Raw genomic sequence first — 22,861 nt, 5'->3', positions numbered from 1 at the left:
TTGGGGAGGTGTTCAAGAGCTATTAGCCCCATTTTACAGATGAGGCTCAGAGAAGTTATCCATAGGTAGTAAGTGATAGAGCCAGGATTTATAATCAAAGTCTTCTGACTTCTTTCCACTTTGTCAGTGTCTTTATATATGATTTGATTGAGAAGTGTGTGTGTTCACGCACATACGCACTAACACGTGTTAAGTATCACTTGTGTATAACCAGAACTAATGATATGGAACCTTAGAGGCTAGAGTGAACAGTCAAACCTAGGGAAGAGTCATGACTTGGTCTGCATGTGAAACAACATGAGGAAGGCTGGGAGGAGTGGGTAGGAGAGGGGAGAGGAAGGGAGAGTGGTATGAGCAGTGGGTCAGTGGTGAGACTGCGTGGTTTGTTTAGGAAACAGTGAATAGATGAGTCTGGCTGGAAGTAGCATAGAGCCAGTTTATGTACTGCATTGAAGGCCAGGCTGTGGAATTGTCATTTTACCTCATCGACAATATTTTATTGAAGATTTATGAAAAGAAGGGCCAAATTTGGATGAACATAGAAATACTTCTTTTGAAAAGTCACAGGAGTTAGATGGTTTCCTTGGACACTTCTCACCTAGGGTCATATCCTGATTAATTAGCCACTCCATAGCAAATGCCTTTGACAAAAGGAATATAATTGAAAATCAGGAAATTCAGACTATTGACCCTCCATTCATATGATGGAGTCTGTTGATTCACTGATTCCATTCAAAAAGCATGTAATGAGACCTTTTGACTTACAGGTTGTGTTCTAGCTATCACCTGGTCCTCTAACAGGAAATACAGATCAACAGAAAATTTCAGTAACTGATTTAAAAGAAAAAAAGTTCATAAGGAATTTTGTGTACCCACCCCCCCGTGTCTCTGTTTCTGTCTTTGTCTCTCTGTTTCCCCTCCTCCTTCACCCCCACTTTGAACTATCTGGGTTCTACTCTTTCAGCTCTGTTTCTTTTGGCTGTAGAGACAGAAAAGTGCTTGGCTCATTTTTTTTTTTTTTTTTTTTTAGCATCAAGTATTTTATGAGTTTAATTGATAGAAAAAATATGCCCAGGTGATGTCATGTCTGAATGGTAAGGGAGAGGAAACCTAAAACCCCAAATCTTGGTAAAGTTCTATTAGCCAGACCTTGGAACCATAAAAGACTATTACAGTTATGCCAAACGATGTGACATACTTAATTGGCGTTGCATTCTGTTGGGCCGAACCCTTACATTAGCTTCCAGGGGAGTTCTAATTTATCTGTTTATAGGTAGATATTAGTTTAATTTCTGAATAGTTAGACCTTTGAAGACACTTTTGGTAAGAGGCAAAAATATATACCTTGTCTTTTTCCTGTTGCCATTTGGACCTAGATATTACAAATCCCACAAATGCTGGCATGGAGACTCCACAGAATATTTTTGAAAACCTTTTTGCTGGACTCTGGGAAAACCTGGTTAGGTCAGTTCAGGAAACATTCCTTTCAAGGTTCTGCAGTAATATACTGTCCTTGGATAATACAGGCTCAGAGGGAGAGGCAGACATATAGAAAACTCACATATAAGAATATGTCTAGAAATAAGCATATGTTGTGAAGATAATAGATGGGTGATCAGACTTTTTTTAAGGCATCACTGGGTGATCAGTGGCTTCCATTTGGTGTTGACTAAGAGCTTGGTGCTTTGCAGCTGTAGATCTCTAAACAAATCCAGGATTTGATCACATCTAGCTTTTCGTCAGGAGTAGGTCTTTCTCCTGTACATCCAGAATTATCATAGACATGTTACTTATCATTCATTCTTATGTTATCACCCATTGTTATTTTTTTTAAGCATACTGCTTTTATTTTTTATTATTTTGTTGTGGTAAGAACCCTTACCATGAGATCTACCCTCTTCACAATTTTTAAGTGTATAACACATTGTTGTCGACTATAGGCAAGATGTTATACAGCAGATCTCTAGAACGAACTTACCTTGCATAACTGAAACTTTACACCTTTAACTCCCCACTTTTCCCTCTCTTAATCCCCTGGCAACCACCATTCTACTCTCTGCTTCAGTGAGGTTGACTATTTCAGATATCTCATATAAATACAATCATGCAGCATTTGTCCTTCTGTGATTGGCTTATTTCACATAGAGTAATGTCCTCAAGGTTCAGCTTTATTACATATTGCAGGATTTCCTTTAATTGGAGGCTGAATAATATTCCAGTGTATGTATTTACCACAGTTTCTTTTTCTTTTTGTAACTTTAAATTTTGATATCATTGAAAACTTAAAAAAAAGCAACAATAGTACAATGATCCCCCTTATGCTCTTTACACAGATTCAACAGTTGTTTTAACATTTTGTACCTAAATTTACTCTACCATTTGCACATTTGCTTTGTAAACATACACACCTTTTAACCATTTGAGAATAAGTTACAGAGTCATGCCCTTTTATACCTAATTATTTTAGTGTAGGTACCCTAAGAACAAATATACCTACACTAAAATTATTATTTTAGTTACAATTTTAGTTATAACATGCTCTTAAATAACCATGGTATAATTATTAAAATCAGAACTTTTACATATTGACACAATTTTTAGTTCAGTTTCTTTAGTTTCATCAATTATCCCAGTCTGTTTCATAACAGTTTTTTCAAATTCTGTCCAGAATCTAACACAAGGATCATTTATTGTGCTTAGTTGTGTCTGTGTAGCGTCCTTTAACTTGGAACAGTTCCTTACCCTTTCTTAGTTCCCCGACCAGGGACTGAACCCGGGCCATGGCAGTGAAAGCGCTGAGTCCTAACCACTGGACCACCAGGGAATTGGCAACCCTTTCTTTTTCATGACTTTAATATTGTGTGTGTATGTGAATATGTAAGTTAGTTTAATTTTTTATTGAGATGTAATTGTTGTATAACATCGTGTAAGTTTAAGTTGTACAGTGTGTTGATTTGATATATTTGTACATTGCAATGATTACTACCATAGCATCAGCTAAAACTCCTATCACACCACATCATTGCTATTTTTTTAAACCATATTTTATCTATATTTATCCATTCATCTGTTGATGGACATTATGTTGTTTCTACATCTTGACTTTTGTGAATAATGCTACAAGGAATAGGTGAGTGCAGATACCTCTTCAAGATTCTGGTCTCAGTTCTTTTAGATAAATACCCAGAAGTGGGATTGCTGGATCATTACATATAGAAGTTCTACTTTTGTTTGAGGAACCTCCATACTGTTTTCCATAGTGGTTGTACAACTTGCATTCCCACCAACAGTGTGCATGAGTTCTAATTTATACACATTCTTGTTGACACTTGTTTTTCTTGTCTTTTTTGATAATGGCCATCTGAGAGGTGTGAGGTGCTGCCTCATTGTGGTTTTGATTTGCATTTCCCTGATGATTAGTGAGCATTTTTAATATACCTGTTGGCCATTTGTATGTATTCTCTGGAGAAATGTCTGTTCAAGTCCTTTGCCATTCTTTAATTAGATGATTTTTGTTTGTTTCTGCTATTGATTTGTGGGAGTTTCTTGTACATTCTGAATATTAAGCCCTTATCAGGTATTTGGTTTGCAAATATTTTCTCCCATTCCACAGGTTACCTTCTCATTCTGTCTCCTTTACTGTGCAGAAGCTTTTTTTTTTTTTTTTTTGTGCAGAAGCTTTTTCATTTTGTGTAGTCCCACTTGTCTGTTACATTCCTAAACCTAAGGAACTAGTTCAGAGTTACTATAGCTTTCTTTTAGATTCTCTTACAATGAATGGTGGTTTAAGCATAGCAAAACATGGCTCTAACCAGAACTCCAATGAACATTGTATGTAATTCAGGCTATGAATAGGTACCTGGCAAGAGAAGTTCCTGTGTATTTAATCTGTGGTCAAGCAGATCCAAGAGAGCTACTTCCCCAGGTTTCCTTTGCAGACCTCTATTCTTTTTGCCTTCTGGAGTCCAACATTCAGGTTTTACTTGCCTTGACATTTCTTAGAAGAAGTCAACTGGTTGATCTCACTAAACAGTCATTCTGACAGGTTTTCAAACAGAGATAATTTTTTTTTTCTGCATAGCACCTGCTGCCAGTGCTGTGCAGGTCGAGGTGCTCACTACAGGCTCCTGGGCAGATAGCGCAGTTGTCACTGTAGTACTAAACAGGACACAGTGTATAGGTTTCTTAAAAGATATTTGCAACAATTGCTTAGTTTTTTGTGCCTCTTACTCCTACTAGCATTGACTATAACTTCATTTATTATTATTTCATGTAACTTATAACCCCTGGTGCATAAAATTAATACAAGTGGTTAGAGTCATTTCTCTCTGGTTTTGATCTGAAGTCAGTGTTGGCATCTGTTTGTTTCCACATTCATAGAACTTGGTGAATTCTACCTGGCATCTCTTCCAAGATAATGTCTTGTCTTTGAATTACGAGGGCAACGTTTAGTTTTCATTCAGTAACAAGATAGCAGGCAGTTCTCACAGTCAGTGGAGAAGAGGGCCTGAGAAATTTGGTGGTGTTTCTGTCAAAATGACCTCTCAAAAAACAGGATTTCCTTACAACCCTTGAGACCTCAGAAAGCCCTAAATATCCCTTCCCCATTCCCTTTCCTACAAATGGCAGGAGCGCCAAAAGTTAGACTCAGGGCTGTTTTCTGCCTCTGGGAAACCCCTCTTTTGTGTCCACGGATCCAGAGCCTCAGAACTCTGCTTGCCCATCTGGCGGAGGAAAGGTTCTCGGACAGAATTTAGTGCCCCCATCCCGTGGTCCAGGCGTTGGGCCACAACCTCTCTGTAAATATGTCATTCCCTGTTTATCCATTTGGATTCTGAGGTAGTTCTCTGATCCTGCTGTCTTGGGGAACCTCCCCCCATCACCAGAGAAACATAATTGTTGCAGCACCTTGTTTGACTGTTCCCTTTAACTTGAAGGAATTGTTACGTGTATTCAGAATGAGTACGTTACTCAGGATCTCTAAGTGTCTGTTATGGAATGTCACTGAAAATGGTGGAGTACAGGATCCATCAAAGCAGTGAGAATACTGGCAAAACATGCCAGAATCAACTTTTTCAGAACTCTAGAGATTAAATTCTTGTAACAATCTGGGGCGCATCTATTTAGGAAAAACAACTGAATCTCAGAACAGCTGGCTTTGTGAGATTTTAGCTTGTGCTGTTTTTCCTCTCCAGATCCACAGTCGCCTCAAAAACCAATAGTTCCATAATCACAGTGCAAACCATCAGTGTGGTAGGCAGTGGAGAGGGGGCAGAATGGACTTAAAGGTCTTTCTAAGCCCCTCTTCTTCCTGCTTCTACATTAAGCTGTAATGTACCCTGAGATTTGAGAACTGCCAGTGAAGAAGCCAATTTCAAGTCTTAGCTGAGGGAACGTACCCCATTAACTGCTGACGACATCTGGGATCACTTAAGACATACTAGATAGGGCAGGACTAGAGCTTATCTGCCTCAGTCATCCGTAGGAGACCACAGGGCAACTATTGCTGCCTCCCACTGGGGCCTTTTGAATATATCACAGTGAACTGGGGGCAGTCTCCACCTGTCCTGTTGGCTCTGTTTTAGTTGTTTCCAAATAACTTCAGGAAGAAACCATCATAGTACTTGATTTCACTGTATGTAATTCTGTAATGGGACACACGCCAACAGTATTCATTTTCCACAGAAGCACCCATATCTTCTGCTGAGTCACTGATGTAATCCCTGTGAAGCTCAGGTCTTTGTGGAAAGTTGATTCAAATAGCCAAAGCGGGATGATCAGTGCTTGTGAAAGGTGAAGGTAGCTTAGCCTACAGGGCTGTGACATAGAACTGGAGGCGGCCTTATCTACCCTTTTAAAGATAATGCACTGCATCATATGTACTTGTGTTAACATGACCATGCAGCAGCACCTTGTACACACAGTGTTTGGCTGTGATGACACATCTCATCGGAGCTGTTTGCATTTGTAATTGGTGATGGATCATTGCTGTGAAATTCCAGCCCTGCCTAAGTGAGTCAGTGTGACTCATACATTTGGTAGAGATTTGTGGCACTGATCAGTTAACCTCATCTGTTTTCTCTGGAAACTGTTAATCATTGTATTCAGGTCAATTGGCATCCAGGTGGATGTGTGCAGCATCAGGGAATAGGATTTTAAAAGCTTAGCTGTTCTGATGATACCTGGTTCTTTTGCTGCCTGTGTTGTGGTGGAATTGGGGCTCTTCAGAGAAACCCTCAGCTTGGCTTTCCACTTAAGGGCCAGCTCTCTACTTAAGAGGCCTTTAGGAAACATTCTTCTGTGGGGTAACCAAAGTGGGAAAAGCATTATCATCATACGATCTAGTTAGCTTTCTGTCTTTAGATGGATGTAAACCTAGACCACCTGTAAGGGTTTGTTTTTTGTGCAACATTTTTTTTTCTTTATTTGGAAAGTAATATACATTAATTGTAGAAAATTTTCAATACAGATAAGAATAATGAATGGAAGTGTCTTGTAACTCCACTCTTCAAAGACTCATGAGATGGTGTGTTTTAAATCTGCATTAGTAATATTTCATGTTCAATTATGTTCATTGTATGTCACATTTCTGATACTTATCCCACAATTTTGTCCATTCCTTTTATACTTACTTCTTGAATTAGAGCCTCATTTTAAAACAACTTTCATATGCCTAAAGACAGTTACTAAGAGTAGGTCTGTCTTACTAACTCAGTCAAATATGGCTTGATTGAGAAAAGGTTATATGAGGATTTTAAGTATCTTGCTTTGCAAAAAAGTGTTCTCGTTTGAGGTGTGACTGTTATCGCTCCACCATATTGTGCTGTGCAGGTATGTGTACTATTACTGAATTCATTTTACACGTTAGAATGTGCATGCAGCAGAAGGGGTGGGCTGGTGTGGACAGAGAACATCTTAATACAGGGGCTATCGATACAACCTCTTGCTTCCTAAACTAGATGGTGGCAGAAGCAACATCTTAATCTTTCATTTTCCCTTAGCACTTAATAGAGTTTAGCATGAACAGTAGATGCTTGGTAAAATCAACTTGGGACCTTAAACACTAGGTTTGGTTTGATTCCCTGTGGTTGGTAGAGAGCACCAGAGGCCAGTTCTTATAGATTGCTTACCTCGTTCAGGTGTCCTTGTGGAAAGTGGATATGTAGTAAATTGTTAGTCCTAATTCTGTTAGTCAAGTTGGGGGATCTCGTAAAACTAGCGCCATGGGGATGTGTTCTTTGGATAGTATCAACATTGTGCATTGGAGCTGAATTTAAAACATGTTCAAAAAGAGAAAAGGTAATAAATTACTCAGATGACAACTGAAGCAAATAAACCAAATATTTAATTACATAAATTGTCAAATTCCACATAATGTTCATGCTGAAGAGTAGATTAATATACATGCTAACCCATGACACAGTCCCTAAAATTTAGCCTTGGAGGTTTAAGGTGATCCTCAGTTAAGGTGTTTGCAAATACTTTGTGTTTGCCAAAGAGTTGTGAATTAATTAGGAGTGCATTTTCTTAATTGGGGAAAGATTTTTAGATGAGAATTCCAAAATATAGAGCAAAATTTCCTATTAAGTTAAAAATCAGGGCTTCCCTGGTGGCGCAGTGGTTGAGAGTCCGCCTGCCGATGCAGGGGACACGGGTTCGTGCCCCGGTCCGGTAAGATCCCACATGCTGCAGAGCGGCTGGGCCCGTGAGCCATGGCTGCTGAGCCTGGGCGTCTGGAGCCTGTGCTCCGCAATGGGAGAGGCCACAACAGTAAGAGGCCCGCGTACCGCAGAAAAAGAAAACAAACAAACAAAACTGTAATGCTATGATTTTAAATACAAGTTCAAATGTTGCCTTTAATGCTCACTGTATTTTTGTATAAAAAATATTGTATTTTGTATATTGTATTCTCCAAAAATTAGAGGAAGATTAATCTTATATTAAATATCGTTCACTTTAGAAAAAAGCTTAGCTCTGTTGCTTTTAAGTATAGAGTATCATTAATAAATAAAATACACATTTTTATTTATTGTTATCTTATGTATTGTGTACTTTCTAAACTCCTTTAATATTGATAAGTATGCATGTGCTTTTTCATATTAAATGCATTTCAAATATTGATCCAGAAAATTGATTTGAGATTAACCACCTATTAAAACAAATACAAGCCTTTTGTGTTACTATTTAGTAAGTAGGATATTAGAATCAATTTTTAGTGGTTTCTGCAAATAATGTTAGTAATGACAAAGAAATTTTGTCTTCTTAGGAAGAGTCTTATTTCAATATAGCTGAAGTTGTGGGTTAATAAGTAAAAGGAAGGAACTGCTATGTTACTTTACACCTCTTAGGAAACATCATTAAATGTGTACATTTGGTCTACTTGCTGGAATCATTAAATTTTATTTGGAAGTGATGCAGAAGTATGTGCCTGTGTGATGACCTGTCCCATCTTCTTTAAAGAATAATTTGCTTTGGCCAGTCCATCTTCTGCAGTCACTGCTGCACATAAATATAATTTAGCAAAGGATGATTGGTTCCCTTGATAATACCTTTTCTTTTTTCAAGCTTAATCTTAGATGACTTTGTTTTATGCTAGCAGCCATTGCTTTGTTAGAAATGAGAACTATCTAATCAGCTGTTATATAGCCAACACGTGATTCCACTAAAGAACTACAAACCTGAGGTTAAATTAAGAAGGGTGGAGGAAAGGAGAGACCTTTGGGTGTAGATTAAGCAGACCAGGGATTCTTGGGTCAGACAGGTCATATAGTTGTTTGAAGCGGCACTGGTCCCTGTGAGACTTCTGTCTGGTGTGTTAGCCGTCATGCTCAGGCTAGGGTTATGGCAGAGTGACATCTTTTTTTTTTTTTTTTTTTTTGCGGTATGCGGGCCTCTCACTGTCGTGGCCTCTCCCATTGCGGAGCACAGGCTTCGGACGCGCAGGCTCAGCGGCCATGGCTCACGGGCCTAGCCACTCCGTGGCATGTGGGATCTTCCCGGACCGGGGCACGAACCCGTGTCCCCTGCATCGGCAGGCGGACTCTCAACCACTGCGCCACCAGGGAAGCCCCAGGGTGACATCTTTTAAAGTTGTATTTTAGATGTTGAAATTGGGCTTGTAACATTCAAATCTGCATGTGTTTCCTTAACTGTGTTTTGCACTCAAAACTGGATTAGGCTGCCTTCCATTGCTGAATTGTTATTTTTCAGTGTGAGTAAAGCAGGAGTCCTCAAGCAAAGCATTCTTCTTTAAAAGTAATGTGAGCAAACCAGGTTTCGCACAGTCTGGTATATTGAGGCCAGTGACTTACCAAGGTGCTTTTCAAAAATGTATTTGGCGTATTAGTAGGCTTGTGTGAAAGAATCATCTTTCTTCTGTTTGATGGTTTTTGAATAGAAAATGTAAAAGAGCTGCTCAGCTGAACAGTTGGAGACCTGTCAATTCAGTTTTCAAATCTTAGCCTGCTCCTGTGAGACTTTAGAAAGCAGTTAATATTAATTATGCCTTCTTTAAAAATGTTTAATTAGCTTAATTCAAGGAGAAGGAAGGCCTATAGCTTCTTTTGTGGAACATTTCTGTCATTGACTCTGTGGGAAAGTAGTTGACAACTTTTGAAATTTGCTTTCATTTCAGGCTTGGAGTTGCAGAGAAAACTTATCTGTTTCCCCTCTGAAGCAGTCATTTAGAACTCATAATGAAGCCCTCAGTATTGTCATCTTTCTACTTGCCCCATCTTACACTGTCACTGCTTTATGACTTGCAGGTTCTCATAAATCTGCAGAAAGGAGAACTAAGGCTTAGCAATGTAGGGTCTCCAGAATGAACCCTAATGTTAAAACATCCTGACCCTTTGAAATGTCAGCATATTTCCATCTCAGTTTCAGCTGCCATACCAGGCTTTGGGTGAGGGATCGGGCTGTGGAGGCATTTGTATACTATTTAGGTTTTGCGTACTATTAAGGTTCAGTATCACAGGCTGATATCACAGTTGCTAATGTATGACCTTGCCTAGGTTTAAACTCTGAAGCAGGAACTCCTGATAACAGTGATGGGAAGGTGCTGTTAAAATTGGGTCACATGATAGGAGGTCTACCTATTAGCCGAGCTCTATCCCTTCACTTGTTTAAAATTGCAATCTGTATACGTGTTGTTTCAAATCACCTCTGCAAATCTGGCTTGGCCTGCTGATTAGAGCCTGGATTGTTGGTTAGTCTCATGTATAGTCTGATTCATTATATGCAGTGAGTGGAGTTGTTTCACTGTCCGTGGGTATATTGCCTGACAAGATGATAGCCAGTACACAGAACTGTGTAGGCCTCATAGTCTACAGAAACAGCTTTGTGGTGACGGGGTAGTTGGTGGTGATGGGTTACTTAGTGGTGGTTTGACCAGCAATCCTCATTTAGCTGTAGGTACAAGTAGAGAACAGTGTCCATTTTTAAAGTACATCTGCCTCTGCTAAGAAAGTAATCTATAGCTTTATAGAAGTTTCCCTTTTTATTTGTAGATATAATACTTTGCCAAGCAGAAGAACCCTGAAAAATTCAAGATTAGTGAGTAAGAAAGATGACGTGCATGTCTGTATCATGTGTTTACGTGCCATCATGAATTATCAGGTATGTTTCTGTTTATAATCCTTTAAAAAAATCTGAATTCATCAGGCTCAGATCTTGTTCTCTTTGGTGACTTTGTATTATTTCTATTTGAAGTAAATAGCAGGATTTAATGAAATTCTATTAAAAAAGAAAGGTCTAGTTCATTCTAGTGCTCATAATTCATCGCCCTTATATTTTAATTAGCATTTATAATTTACAATGTATTTAAGGGAAGACATTTTCCTCTTATAATGGCAAGCTTGTCTAGATTACTTGGTAAATGTTTGTGACTATTAAAGACAGCGTAAGCCACTGGTTGTGGGCAATAATGGAGCAGCCTTAGGACCCTAGGAATGATAGACTCTCACACTGGACAGGTCATTGCTTCTCAAAGGGTTATATGATGAATAGGCAAGGAGTTATAATTACTGTGTGTTGGACCCTGTGGTTGCTGATCTTCATAAGAAACACTTGGAGGATTCTTGGTAGAAGTGCAGAGTCCTCCTTAGAGGTTATCCCCACTCTGAAAAACAACGGGAGCAACTAACTACAGTGTGTGGGATTAATCCTAACCACAAAGTGGGAGTTAGAGCCTGAAGTATCTAGGGTGAGCTGACAGGGTCAAAAGTATAGTTGTAAAAGCAAACCAGGGCTGAGAATTAGACAAACATTGTTCACATCAGAAAATAGGGTTTGATTTCCATTGAAACGGATCCTATAGATGGGTCCAAGTAGAAATGGGTGGTAAATGCATAGGTCAGTATTAGAGTTCAAACCCAACATGAGCATGCCAAACTGAATTTAAGAAGGGAAGTATGCATTTATTCTTTCAACCAATTAATATATTTTGAACATTTCCAGACAGGCCCTGTTCTAGGCACAGGGAATACAGCATCAAATAAATAAGTGCCCAAGGGAACTTACTCTCTATTGAGGGGAGACAGATGGTAAACAATTAAACTGGTAAACTATGTAGCATTCCAGATAATAATAGTGATGAAATGAAATAAAAGCTGACATTTAAATAGTGCTTCCTAAAGTCTAGTACTTTTAAACCTACTACTTAATTTGAGCCTCATAACAGTCCTGTGAGATTGATAATATTACCCTCGCCATTTTACTGATGAGGAAACTGAAATACAGAGAAGTTAAGTAATTTGCCCAGGATCACACAGCTAATAAATGGTGGACTCAGATTTGAACCCAGGAAGACTGCCTCCAGAGAACTACTACTTAGTACTATAGAAAAAATAATCAAGAAATAAGAATAAGTGCGGGAAATGTGAGTTCAGTTTTAAATAGGCTAGCAAGAAAAGTGTCGTGGAGAAGATAACATTTATGTAAAACTAGAATGAGGGAACAAGGTAAGGAATATTAAGGGAAGAAAATTATAGGCAGAGAGAAGGGCAAGTGCAAAGTCCCCGAGGCAGGAATAGGTCTGATGTACTGAAGACACAGAAAGGAGGTCAGGTTGGCTGGATCAGAATGAATAAGAGGGAGAGAAGTAGAAGATGAAATCTGAAGTTACAAGGGGGTCCTGATTATGCAGGGCTTTATAAGCCAATGAAGGGACATTGGCTTTGCTATCATTAGAAAGCTATTGAAGGTTCTGAGGAAAAGTGTGACTTAATCTGACACTTTAATTTAACATGATCCCTCTGACTTCTGTATTAGGAATCACCCTGGGGGGCAAAGACAAAAGGAAGTAGACCTTTTAGGAGGCTGTTGCATTAATTTAGGTGAGTGTTGATGGTGGTATGGACCAGGAGAATAGAAGTAGAGGTGATGAGAGGTGGCCAGATTCTGGTTTCGTTTTGGTGGTAAGGACAGTAGCAGTCCTGGGTGCCTCGAAGATGGAGTCGCCGTCTACTAAGATGGGGAAGGCTGCAGGGTGAGCAGATTTGGGAGACCTGATTAGGAGTTCAGTTTGGGGGATGTTAACTTTGAGGTGTCCATAGATATCCAAATAGAGATCTTAAATAGGGGTCGGATATGCCAGTCAGGAGTTCAAGATCTGGAGGTCTGGGCTGGAGATAAAAGTTTGAGAGTCAACAGATGGTATATAAACCCAGGGGAGTGAAGGAGATCAGCGGGGATAGACAAAGAAGCAGAGAGGTCCTAAATAACCCTGGGGCACTCTGTTTAATGTCAGAGAGATGAGGAAAAACTAGCTAGAGAGACTGAGAAGCAGCCAGGGAAGTAGGAGCCAAGCACAGGAAGTATTTCATGGAGCAGAGAGTGGTCAGCTGTGTCCGGTGCTGCTGCCAAGTCAGGCAAGATGAAGAGAGTTGGCCATGGGCTCCAGCAAAGTGCCCATCATTGCTGGTACAGTTTCATTGTAGTGTTGGGGATGAAATCCCTGACGGAAGTGGTGTCAAGAGAGAACGGGAGGAGAGGAATTGGAGACCACGAGTGGTTGGAGTTTTGCTGTAAAAGAATAGCAGAAAAATGAGAGAGCGGCTGGACACTGGTTGTTGGGTCAAGAGAGATTTTGTTTTTGTTGTTTAAGAAAGGAGAATTTGCATCATGTTTTTACGCTAATGGTAGTGAATCAGAGAGGGAAAAATAATGATGGGGGAATGGGAGAATCGCTGGAGCATATACTGTTCTTGAGTAGGTTGGAGGGAATGCGATCAAGAACTCAAGTGGGGGGAATGGCCTTAGGTGGGAGCGTGGAGAGTTCATCTTTAGGAAGAAGTGAGGAGGGAAGACACAGATCTGTGTGGGTGGATTGACGTGGTGGTGGGAGCTTTTGGAAGTTTTTTTTCTGATTGCTTATGTTTTCTCGGTGTAATTGGAAATAAGGTCATGAGCTGAGAGTGAATTGGAGGAGAAGGAGTAATTCCTCAATTCGGCAGAATCAAGAATGATTCTTGATCCCGTTATTGAACTTGCTTCATTTTATAGAAGCATGAGGTACCACGCCTCAGAGCAAGGAAGGTTCTCCTAGGCTTTTGGTCTCGATAACCATTGCCAAGAGAAGGGACCAGAGGTGGTGGTTGTCAACCCCGGCTGCACAGTGAAGCTGCTTAAAAAATTCAGATGCCAGGGCTCCATCCTTGAGATTCAGAACAAATTGACCTGAAGTGGGTCCTGGAGAATTGGTGTTTTGTTTTGTTGACTGTTCCAGGTGATTTTGCCAAGCGGTCAGGATTGAGAATCACTGGCCCTGGAGCCTTTTCATCATTTTAATGAAGAGACACATATAGTTTATTCATGGAGAATAGGAATATGGTACCTTGATAATAACATCATTCCTGAAATTTTTCATAGAGAAATATGTGCAGACACTGATGTGCTAGAGACATAAGTGCATTTATGATGGTATAAAATCACATTAGGTAGAAACTTCAGGGTTTTTTTTTTTAATCAGCATTGACAGTCCTCTCAATTAACTCCTAATGCTTTGTTTTTTCCACATCCGTTTCAGTATGGTTTCAACATGGTCATGTCTCATCCACATGCTGTCAACGAGATTGCACTAAGCTTGAACAACAAGAATCCAAGGTAAGCTGGCTTTGTAATGTACAAATCTGAATGGAACTAGGGACACCAGAGAGCTCATCGACAATCAAATTAGAGTTGAGAAACTTTCAAGCATGACTTTTTTTTTTTTTTTTTTGCGGTACACGGTCCTCTCACTGTTGTGGCCTCTCCCGTTGCGGAGCACAGGCTCCGGACGCGCAGGCTCAGCGGCCATGGCTCACGGGCGCAGCCGCTCCGCGGCATGTGGGATCTTCCCGGACCGGGGCATGAACCCGTGTCCCCTGCATCGGCAGGCGGACTCTCAACCACTGCGCCACCAGGGAAGCCCAAGCATGACTTTTTAAATTAAGATTGTCGATAGACTCCCTGGCTAAGTAGAATTTTCTTTTCAGCTATGTTACAGTTTTACAACTGGTGACAACTCTGGCCCTGTCTTCAAGCTTTCATTCCTCTTGAGGCCTGGTTCTCAGCATCCTTGCAAATTTAGAGCATGAAGCTTCCAGGTTGTCAGGACTGGGGCCAGGAGAGTCTTGATACAGACTTAGCCACACCACTTTTTGCTGAAAGCTAACTAAAACTACTACCGCTTGTCTACACTTCATTTGCAGCCTTTACATGTGTAGCTTTTATTGCCAAACCAAAAGAGAAACCCAAACAAAACAAAAATAACTGCACGCAGATTTCTTTTCATATTCACTTTCCTATATAGGCAAGTGCCATATATTATTCATTTCACAGATTACCTCTAGAAGCCTGTTTTCGTCAATTTATTTCCATCAGTGTAATGCACTTTCCATTCTAGTGCATTTCTGCATTTCACACTGTTACTCCCTTTTGTCAGACCTCTCTGATAAGACTGCATATGTGAAAACTGTTAATTCAGCTGAAAAATATGATTATAAATTAGATCCTTGCAATGCAAACCCTAAATCCTATTTAAATGTTGGATTTTATTATTCATACTTCCCCTGGTTAACGCTTTTGCAACTTTCTGATGGCTTCCTTAGTTTACTAGAATCCCAAGGAGTCATGCTTCTTTGTCACTGTCTTCCACTGAGGGAAGTCATTATTCATTTTTCTTAAGACAATTGATATTGTGGATTATCAGAATGATCTTTGTTTAGAGGTTGGCAATAGCTTTTATTCCAGAAAAAAGATGAAATACTGAAGTAATCGTACTCTGAAGTAACAACACTGTCCTTGACATTGTATTTGAAAACTTAGATTGTATCTCTAAGGTTTTCCTTCTAAAAATATTTCAGATGGAGTTTTATTTTCTTGAGTCAGAGAAAATCCTCTTGTATTAGCACAGCTGTAAGCCCACCTCCTTTCAGATCTCCTGTGTGGGAAGAAGTGATGGAAGCTTGCATTATTGTGGGGATTTTTATGGAGCCGTTGCAGATTAGCAGATTTGCAATGTAAGGTGTTGATTTCCGTTGATTTTGAACTGTTTCAGCAAATGTTTTATCTCTGACTCTAGGACCAGAGAAAGTGTTTAACTAATGGGTGGTTTTACTGAATATTCTCATGTTTCCTGTTGTCTTTAGCTCATTAAAAATACTTTTTTAACCACATTACACTGAGTCACTTGATGATAGGACTAAAAGACTTAATCTTCCCATAATTAATTTTCATTTGTGAGTAATTTGTAATCTTGGGAATAGGAAACATGCCTTCCAAACTTGCTACCCTAGATAAGCCACATGTATAGAAGTTCGTAAAGGTTTTAAAATGTATGTGCTTTAATATAACTATGCCTTAATTAGTAAAAGTTTAAAAAAATACATGGACAAATATCATATTCATCTTGGAAGGAACAGCAGACTCATCGTTCATTCACTTTCACTGATGTGTGGTTTTTTTCCTTCTTGTTTTGACAGAACAAAAGCTCTTGTCTTAGAGCTGTTGGCAGCCGTTTGTCTTGTCAGAGGCGGGCATGAAATCATTTTATCAGCATTTGACAACTTTAAGGAGGTAGGATATTCTAGTTTTAAAAAGAATAATCACACAAACATGTTTGGACATCTTTGAACAGAATGATTTGCCTTTTGTGTGTGTGTGTGTGTGTGTGTGTGTTTTATTATTGAGATAGAATTGACATATAACATATTAGTTTCAGATGTACAACATAGTAATTTGATATTTGTATATATTGCAAAATGATCCCCACAGTAAGTCTAGTTAACATCCATCACCATGGTTCACGTTTTTATTTATTTTAGGGCCTAAGGGGTATAATAGTTAATTTTCTAAGGTGTCACTGAGGGAGAAGTAATGAACCTAGTCTAAATAAATGGATGCACTAAGCTGTTTTTGGTGTCTCATTTCTAAGAAGAGCTAAAAACTATTTGCAGGGCTCATTTTCCTTTGGAGAACACAGAATAGCCAAGTTTGAAAACTGGTTTTGTTAAATGTATGTTGTTTTCATATGACTGTTACTCGAGCATCCACCTTGTAAATTTTACGAACTCTTTCATCCTAGTTACTTTCCTCAAATCATATGTGTGATCCCTGCTTTGCTGGATGCTATGAGAAATCACTCAAATAACTACAGGCACTGATTTTAGCAGTCTGTAATCTTAATCAGGTGATCTTGTCACAGGAAAACAGTAAACCAATGGACATGCATGATTGAAATGGAAACTAAATGACTACAAAAGAAGAAACAGTTACACATAGATAATATGCCACCAAGAATTCTGAACCAAAGTATCAAGGCATCACAACTGAACTCATAGCCAGTTTCTCTTGGTGGTGGTGTGCAGCCTTAGATAGCCAGGAAGGGTGCCTGCTAGCTCCCCTGTAAGTGTCTAACATCTGAGGCTACTTTGAGGTGGGACATGACCAAAGTAATTGAAGGCACATGGAGCCCCAGATTACAATAGCATCGGCCAAGTTGTGCCTTTCCCTGGCAGTCCCATTTGATTCCAGATGCTTTTGGATTAAGACCCCAACTGGATTAAAATCTAGATCTCAGGGGAACTTCCAGACCCCCTCTCATCTTTCCTGGGAACCTCTGGAGTAGAACTCAGCTAGTATTTATTGGAGAACTCCTATGTGCCAGGGGCTGTGCCAGGTACACACATGAAATCATTTGGTTCTTACAGATAAATGTTAATATCTCCATGTTATAGAAGAATAAAATTTCAAATACATTACTTGCTCATGGTCCCATGGCCAGATAAGCAGCAGAGCCAGGATTAAGATTTGGTGCTGCTGACCTTGAACTTCTGTTTCCAGTGACGTTTGGTCCCCATTGTGTGTGAATCTCCTGAGACAGGACCTAGGAGCCCATCCCTCTGCCCTATCCCCTTAATTGGACTCACTACCCCAGCTGAAGGATGTACTAGTGAGCAACCCATAATCCTTTACGTGGGCTGGCAAGCTTCAAAGATACTTCAGTCAACAGGGGAAACAGTCCTCCTGCCCCTTCATTTGCATTGCCTCCTTCCCCTGCAGTCACTGCCTTTAGATTTTGATATCCTCCATTTTGCTAATGCCAACCATGGACAGAAGCAAATATTGTCTTTTTATGTATTCAGCCTTAGTAGTGAAAAATATTCGGGTTCTAAGAAAATGATGAAGAATAGTAGTGATTCTTTAAATTCATATTCTGGCTTCCAAAACAAATAGAGTCTTTAGAGATAAGAATGTGTGAGTGCTTGTCCGTGAATGTTTTTGTATATCATTTACAGGACATAAAACTTATATTTATAAATAAGGAGATATGTGGGTGGATTCTAAAATGAAAGTAAAACAGCATGTGAAGCCAATATAACTCCCACATCTTTATCATTAGATCATATTTTGAACATACCACATGCCAAATCTTTTCCACACTGGAAGCACTTACCATACAGTTATCAGTGACCCTTGTTATAATAAAAGTCATATTATAACAAGCAACTGATTATACTGCAGGTCAAATTCTGTCCTAAAATTATAATTGTATAGAATCAGTGTTCATTAAAGCCAGTAAATCACGAGATGAATGTTAAATTTGTTTTCTCTTAGATAAGGTAGAGTGCCTTTCTTATGCATAATAGGCACAGAAATACTTGCAGGATTGAGTTTTAACTATCTGGTGTCAGAATTGTATATGGTTTAGCCATTTAGGGCATTGCGTGTGCTTAGTTGGAAAAAAAAAAAGAGTTATCCTGCTAAATCTAATAGTTGGCTAATAGTAAAGAGGACTAAATTTTGACTTTGAATTTAGAGCTTTAACCAAAATCTCCCTCATTTCTGGAATTTCTTGTGAATGATGGTGGGTGTTTAAGTTCTGATTTCTCCTTGGACTGGCAATTGCATCTCAGAAAACAAACCATGTCACGTGGGAGAGGGGACACGGACAGAGCTGGTTCTGTGGGTGCTCTTGGCTTGCATTGACCTCAGACTGTGGTGTTCATGTAGACAGGCCAGGAAAAGGATTATTCTAATAGCCATATGCAGGAGGCCAGGGCAGGAGCCCCTTCCTGAGAAACTGCATTCTTAGCGGTAGGTCAAAAGACATCCACTTGTTTATCTGTTCAATTTGAGGGTGAAAAAAGTTAGTGTATATTGACCTTGGTTTTTTTTTTCTTTTTTTTTTAATGTAATGCCACACAAAGGCCAGCATCTTTTGAAGCTCTTCCTTTTCTCTTTTTCTCCTGTCTTTATGTGGTTTTTATTTTTCGTATACATCCTAGTGAAGAGTATATTCTTTAATCATTTTAGCAAAATGTCAGTGGAATCTTTTGGGTTTAGAGAGGTTTGGGAGCCAGCTGTTCCTGATCAGGAAAAGTTGTCCTCACGATCTCAGATGCCTGTGCAGATAGGGTCTTGGTCAGTGAGAAATGCCCATTGAGCTGCCCATAGCCGAGAGAGCACCATACCAGCTACGGGGGTCCTAGGGAGTAGGGTCAAGGAAGAGTCTTTGCCCTCAAGAACATTGTTTTTAATGCTTTTATCCCATTTAGTAAGTGGGATTCCGTTCATCTCCTTAAGAAGGGACGAAGGGATTATCCCTGTTTTCACTGGGGGGAATGGTGTAGGGTGATGGTGGGCTTCAGTATCAGATATCAGTATCTATTTTGGCAGATAAAATAATGTGCATTAGAGTGCCAGACCCTTTGGGCTTGTATCACCGCTAGAGTGTAGCCAAGCATACTGCTGCAGTGTGGCACCAGATGCTAAAAGGATATTTAAAGACCACACATCTTAAGTATGTGGCACGATTGTTTTCCTCTCTACTTCTTGAGCCAACAAATCCATTCTGTCCTATTTGACTACCACTAATTAATTCAAATTTAGATTAAAAGTATCTTTTAGCTTTTCATAGATTTTAATGTATGATTACATTAATTTCTCATATTTCAATTAATATTCAGAATCCCAACCAGTGTGGTTTTCTATGTTTTCGTAAAGACATCTTATGCCATGTATCTTATAACATCTGTAGTACATATTTTAGAAAAATAGCACTTCCAATTTAATGGTATCTGATGGTGGGAAGGATAGTCATCGAAGACCTTGCTTTTGGTGGTTTTGGGGGTTTGGGCCTAAGCCTGACATCACTGAGCAGGCACATATATCACCTCAATGTATATGATGATAAATGAGTTTTAATTACATAAATTTAGATAGTAAACTTGTACCAAGCATGGTTTGTAACATGCCTTAAAATGTTGAGTGTAGTGAGTAGTTGAAGACTAAACCTTTAGTCATCCATTATGCTCCTTGAATTCTTTTCCCTTAAAAAAAATTTTTTTTTTCTTTTTTTTGCGGTACACGGGCCTCTCACTGCTGCGGCCTCTCCCGCCGCGGAGCACAGGCTCCGGACGCGCAGGCCGAGCAGCCATGGCCCACGGGCCCAGCCGCTCTGCAGCACGCGGGATCCTCCCGGACCGGGGCACGAACCCGCGCCCCCCGCATCAGCAGGCGGACCCCCAACCACCGTGCCACCAGGGAAGCCCCCCAAAAAAAGTTTTTTTAAATAAAGGGAATTAGCATATCTAATTGTGATGTTGAAACATCTCCCCATGAAAATTTGTGGTCCTGAATTGAGGACCAGGGTGAGAGCAAGGAGTCATCCATCTGTTTTTCCTTATTGGCTAATTTAGCCACAAGGAAAGACAGATTAACACCTTCCCTAAATTGATGCTTTCTTACTTACCTGGCAGTATATATTTATGAGCATTTGCTCTACCAGACAGAAAAAAGAATACGTTTGAAAGTAAAGATCGCTCTGTTGGTATTTGCATTAGTTCAGGGTCTTGTTTGCAAGAGGCAGAAACTGACTCTAGCATACAGAAGAAAGGGTTGATTGGAAGGATGTCAAGAAATGCACAGAGCTGACAAGAAGCCTGGAGAAACAGGCCTAGAAAATGGGCAGACATTCCTAAAATGTGGCTGGACTCTCAGGCTGTGACCTTGAAGCCTAGCCGCCATAAACACTATTTGGGGTTCTGGTCATGCTTTTTCTTCTCTCTCAAATGACATGGGCCATAGCTTGCAATCTGCTGGGTCATAAAACTACACTTACTGGTTAAGGATCAACTGGCCCCATTTTGGAGTTAGGAACACTATATTTAATCCAGTTTCCCTTAAGAACCTTGAGGTCTCCTACCTAGACCTTACTCTCTTCAACTTTTCTTACTCTTCCTACTTTTTTCTATTATATTCTTTGATATATCTGAGAAATTGCCTTTAAGAAAGTGTCCCCAAAAGTCTGCAAAAAAAAAAAGAAACCTTGGAATCAAAGGGTAAAATTACTGAGGCTGTGTAGACTCTGCAACAGAATAGCTCACTGTGACACTAGTAATAAAACCCTCTGGGGACTTTGAGCTACCAGCTCCCCCAGGCAGCTGGGAGGTGCGCCTGGAATTCATCAGGATTCCAGATCTATTATAACTGTGTTCTCATCTGCTTCCAAAATGACAGCATCTGGCTTTAACAAATAAGCCTGAGGCCTGAGTTTGGTTATTAAAGGCCCAATGCCTTCCCGCTTTCGACCTTTCAGCACAGATAGACGGAGCCTTGTGAAATGAGTCACTCAAGGCCACCAGCTCTCTTGTACGCAACACTCTTGGCAGGAGCCATTGTTTTTTTCACGTATTGCTAGAAGGCTTCCTAAGTAAGCTGATGTGGTTTAGCTACTGGGCATCTGAAAGCACTTGTGCTACACATTATTACATTGATTTAAGAAGGCCTGTCAAGTTTTATTTACAACGGGTCAAATTGGGCAGGAAGGAGAGCAGACATTTTGGTGTGCTTCCAGCATCCCTCAGAATCTAGTCCCATCTAATCTAACCTCTCAAATATTTGAAGGGTGTAGGATTATAAATCCAGCACAAGCCATCCAGATAACTCATTCAGTGGTAAAATTCTCAACATAGAGGGCAGGGTACTTAGTTTTTTCAGTCTCTCATTGAACTATAAGCAATGTATTCTTTCAAATCTCAGACTCTGGGAGTGACACTTCTAGAGCATGTGCGTATTTCACCTTATCAGGCCAGAATTAGACTGATCTAATTCACCTGGACTCTTCTCCGGCCAGTCCATCTTCCTAGGATTGGGAAGCAAAGTCGCCATGATTATCTTTTGGGCTGTGTATTCACTGTGGCAGTTATTCCTTGTTCATAATAAATTACCCCAAACTTAGTTTTATTAGGCTGTGGATTCAGTGTGTCAGGAGGTCAGTCTGGACATGGCATGGATGATTGTCTTTGCTCCGTTGCATCTAGGGTCTCATCAAGGAAGATCTGATTGACTAGGGGCAGGGATTCACTTGGAGGCTTCCTCACTCGTGTGTCTAATTTCTGGGCTGTGATGACTTAAAGGCTGAGCTCAGCAGAGCCTGTTAACCAGAGTGCCTCCATGCAGGCCTCCATGTGGCTGGAGCTTCTCGTAGCCTGACAGCTGGCTTCCAAGAGGGAGTGTCCAGGAAGGAGCAGCTTCAGAGCTTCAAAGAGACAGAAATCACAACATGTCTTCTGAGCTAGTCTCTGAAGTCATCCGTGTCACTTCTGCATTCTGTTGGTTCAACTGAGTCACTAAGGCCAACCCAGGTGCAAAGGGGAAGGCAGTAACTTTACTTCTTGATGGGGGAGTGTGAGGGTCACAGTGCAGAAGAACATGTAGGTAGGAGGGACTCCTTTGGTCATCTTTGGAAAATATTGAATACAATTCACCGCAATGAATTTTTGAGAATTTATCAATTTAGCTGTTCCTCTTCTGTTTTCTCTCTCTTCTTCACCCAGTGTAATACTTGGTTTCTCTTCCGGACTGAAAACTGTATAAACTTTTTCATTGGTGATAGAAAGGATGGTTGCTACTTTGAAGCAGTGTACAATGGGCAAACAATATTTTGAGAGACTTTTCAGAGGAGAAAGGAGCCATTTATATAGGATTTATGAGGCCCTGGTAATGAACTAGTTACTTCTTTATCATCTGTGTCTTTATCATGTAGTAAGGAAGTGAAGGCTGGTACCCTTCTGATCATCAAGGGATGAGTGATGCTAACTTACTGGAAAAAATTATCATGAATATTTGAGTGCCCCTGTGTGTCAGAAACGTTGATAAACACTGGAAATAAGAAATATGACCCTTAAGAATTCTACCCTTAAGAAGGACCATCCCAATCTAGTTAAGGAGACAAATATTTCTATAGTTATCCTACTAGGCTGTATGAAGGTAATGCCAGGCTGTAGGTTTCTCCTTTACAAAGAGGAGAAACAGCTAACCAAGAAGAGGGGTGGGAAGGAGGGCAGATATGGGGTCCGAGCTTTCAGGGGAGGCATCC

At 40.0% G+C, this 22,861-nt stretch overlaps 1 protein-coding gene across 5 annotated transcripts in view; it reads left to right on the top strand.

Moving 5' to 3' along the window:
* FMNL2 (formin like 2) overlaps positions 1-22,861 on the top strand; it is a 303,560-nt gene that overhangs the window by 224,615 nt on the left and 56,084 nt on the right. For all 5 annotated transcript variants that reach the window (XR_011246546.1, XM_060016798.1, XM_060016802.1 and 2 more), the window contains exons 7-9: positions 10,509-10,617; positions 14,027-14,103; positions 15,963-16,056. Coding sequence is in view for 4 of the 5 variants with exons in the window: in XM_060016798.1 (XP_059872781.1) it covers positions 10,509-10,617; positions 14,027-14,103; positions 15,963-16,056 (280 nt within the window). In the remaining variant the exon portion in view is untranslated. The remainder of the gene's footprint in view (positions 1-10,508; positions 10,618-14,026; positions 14,104-15,962; positions 16,057-22,861) is intronic.

This window comes from Delphinus delphis, chromosome 7 (genome assembly GCF_949987515.2).
Source record: "Delphinus delphis chromosome 7, mDelDel1.2, whole genome shotgun sequence".
NCBI lineage: Eukaryota > Metazoa > Chordata > Mammalia > Artiodactyla > Delphinidae > Delphinus > Delphinus delphis.
Note: the sequence above shows the minus strand (reverse complement) of the source record. Positions and strands in the feature narration are given on the sequence as shown.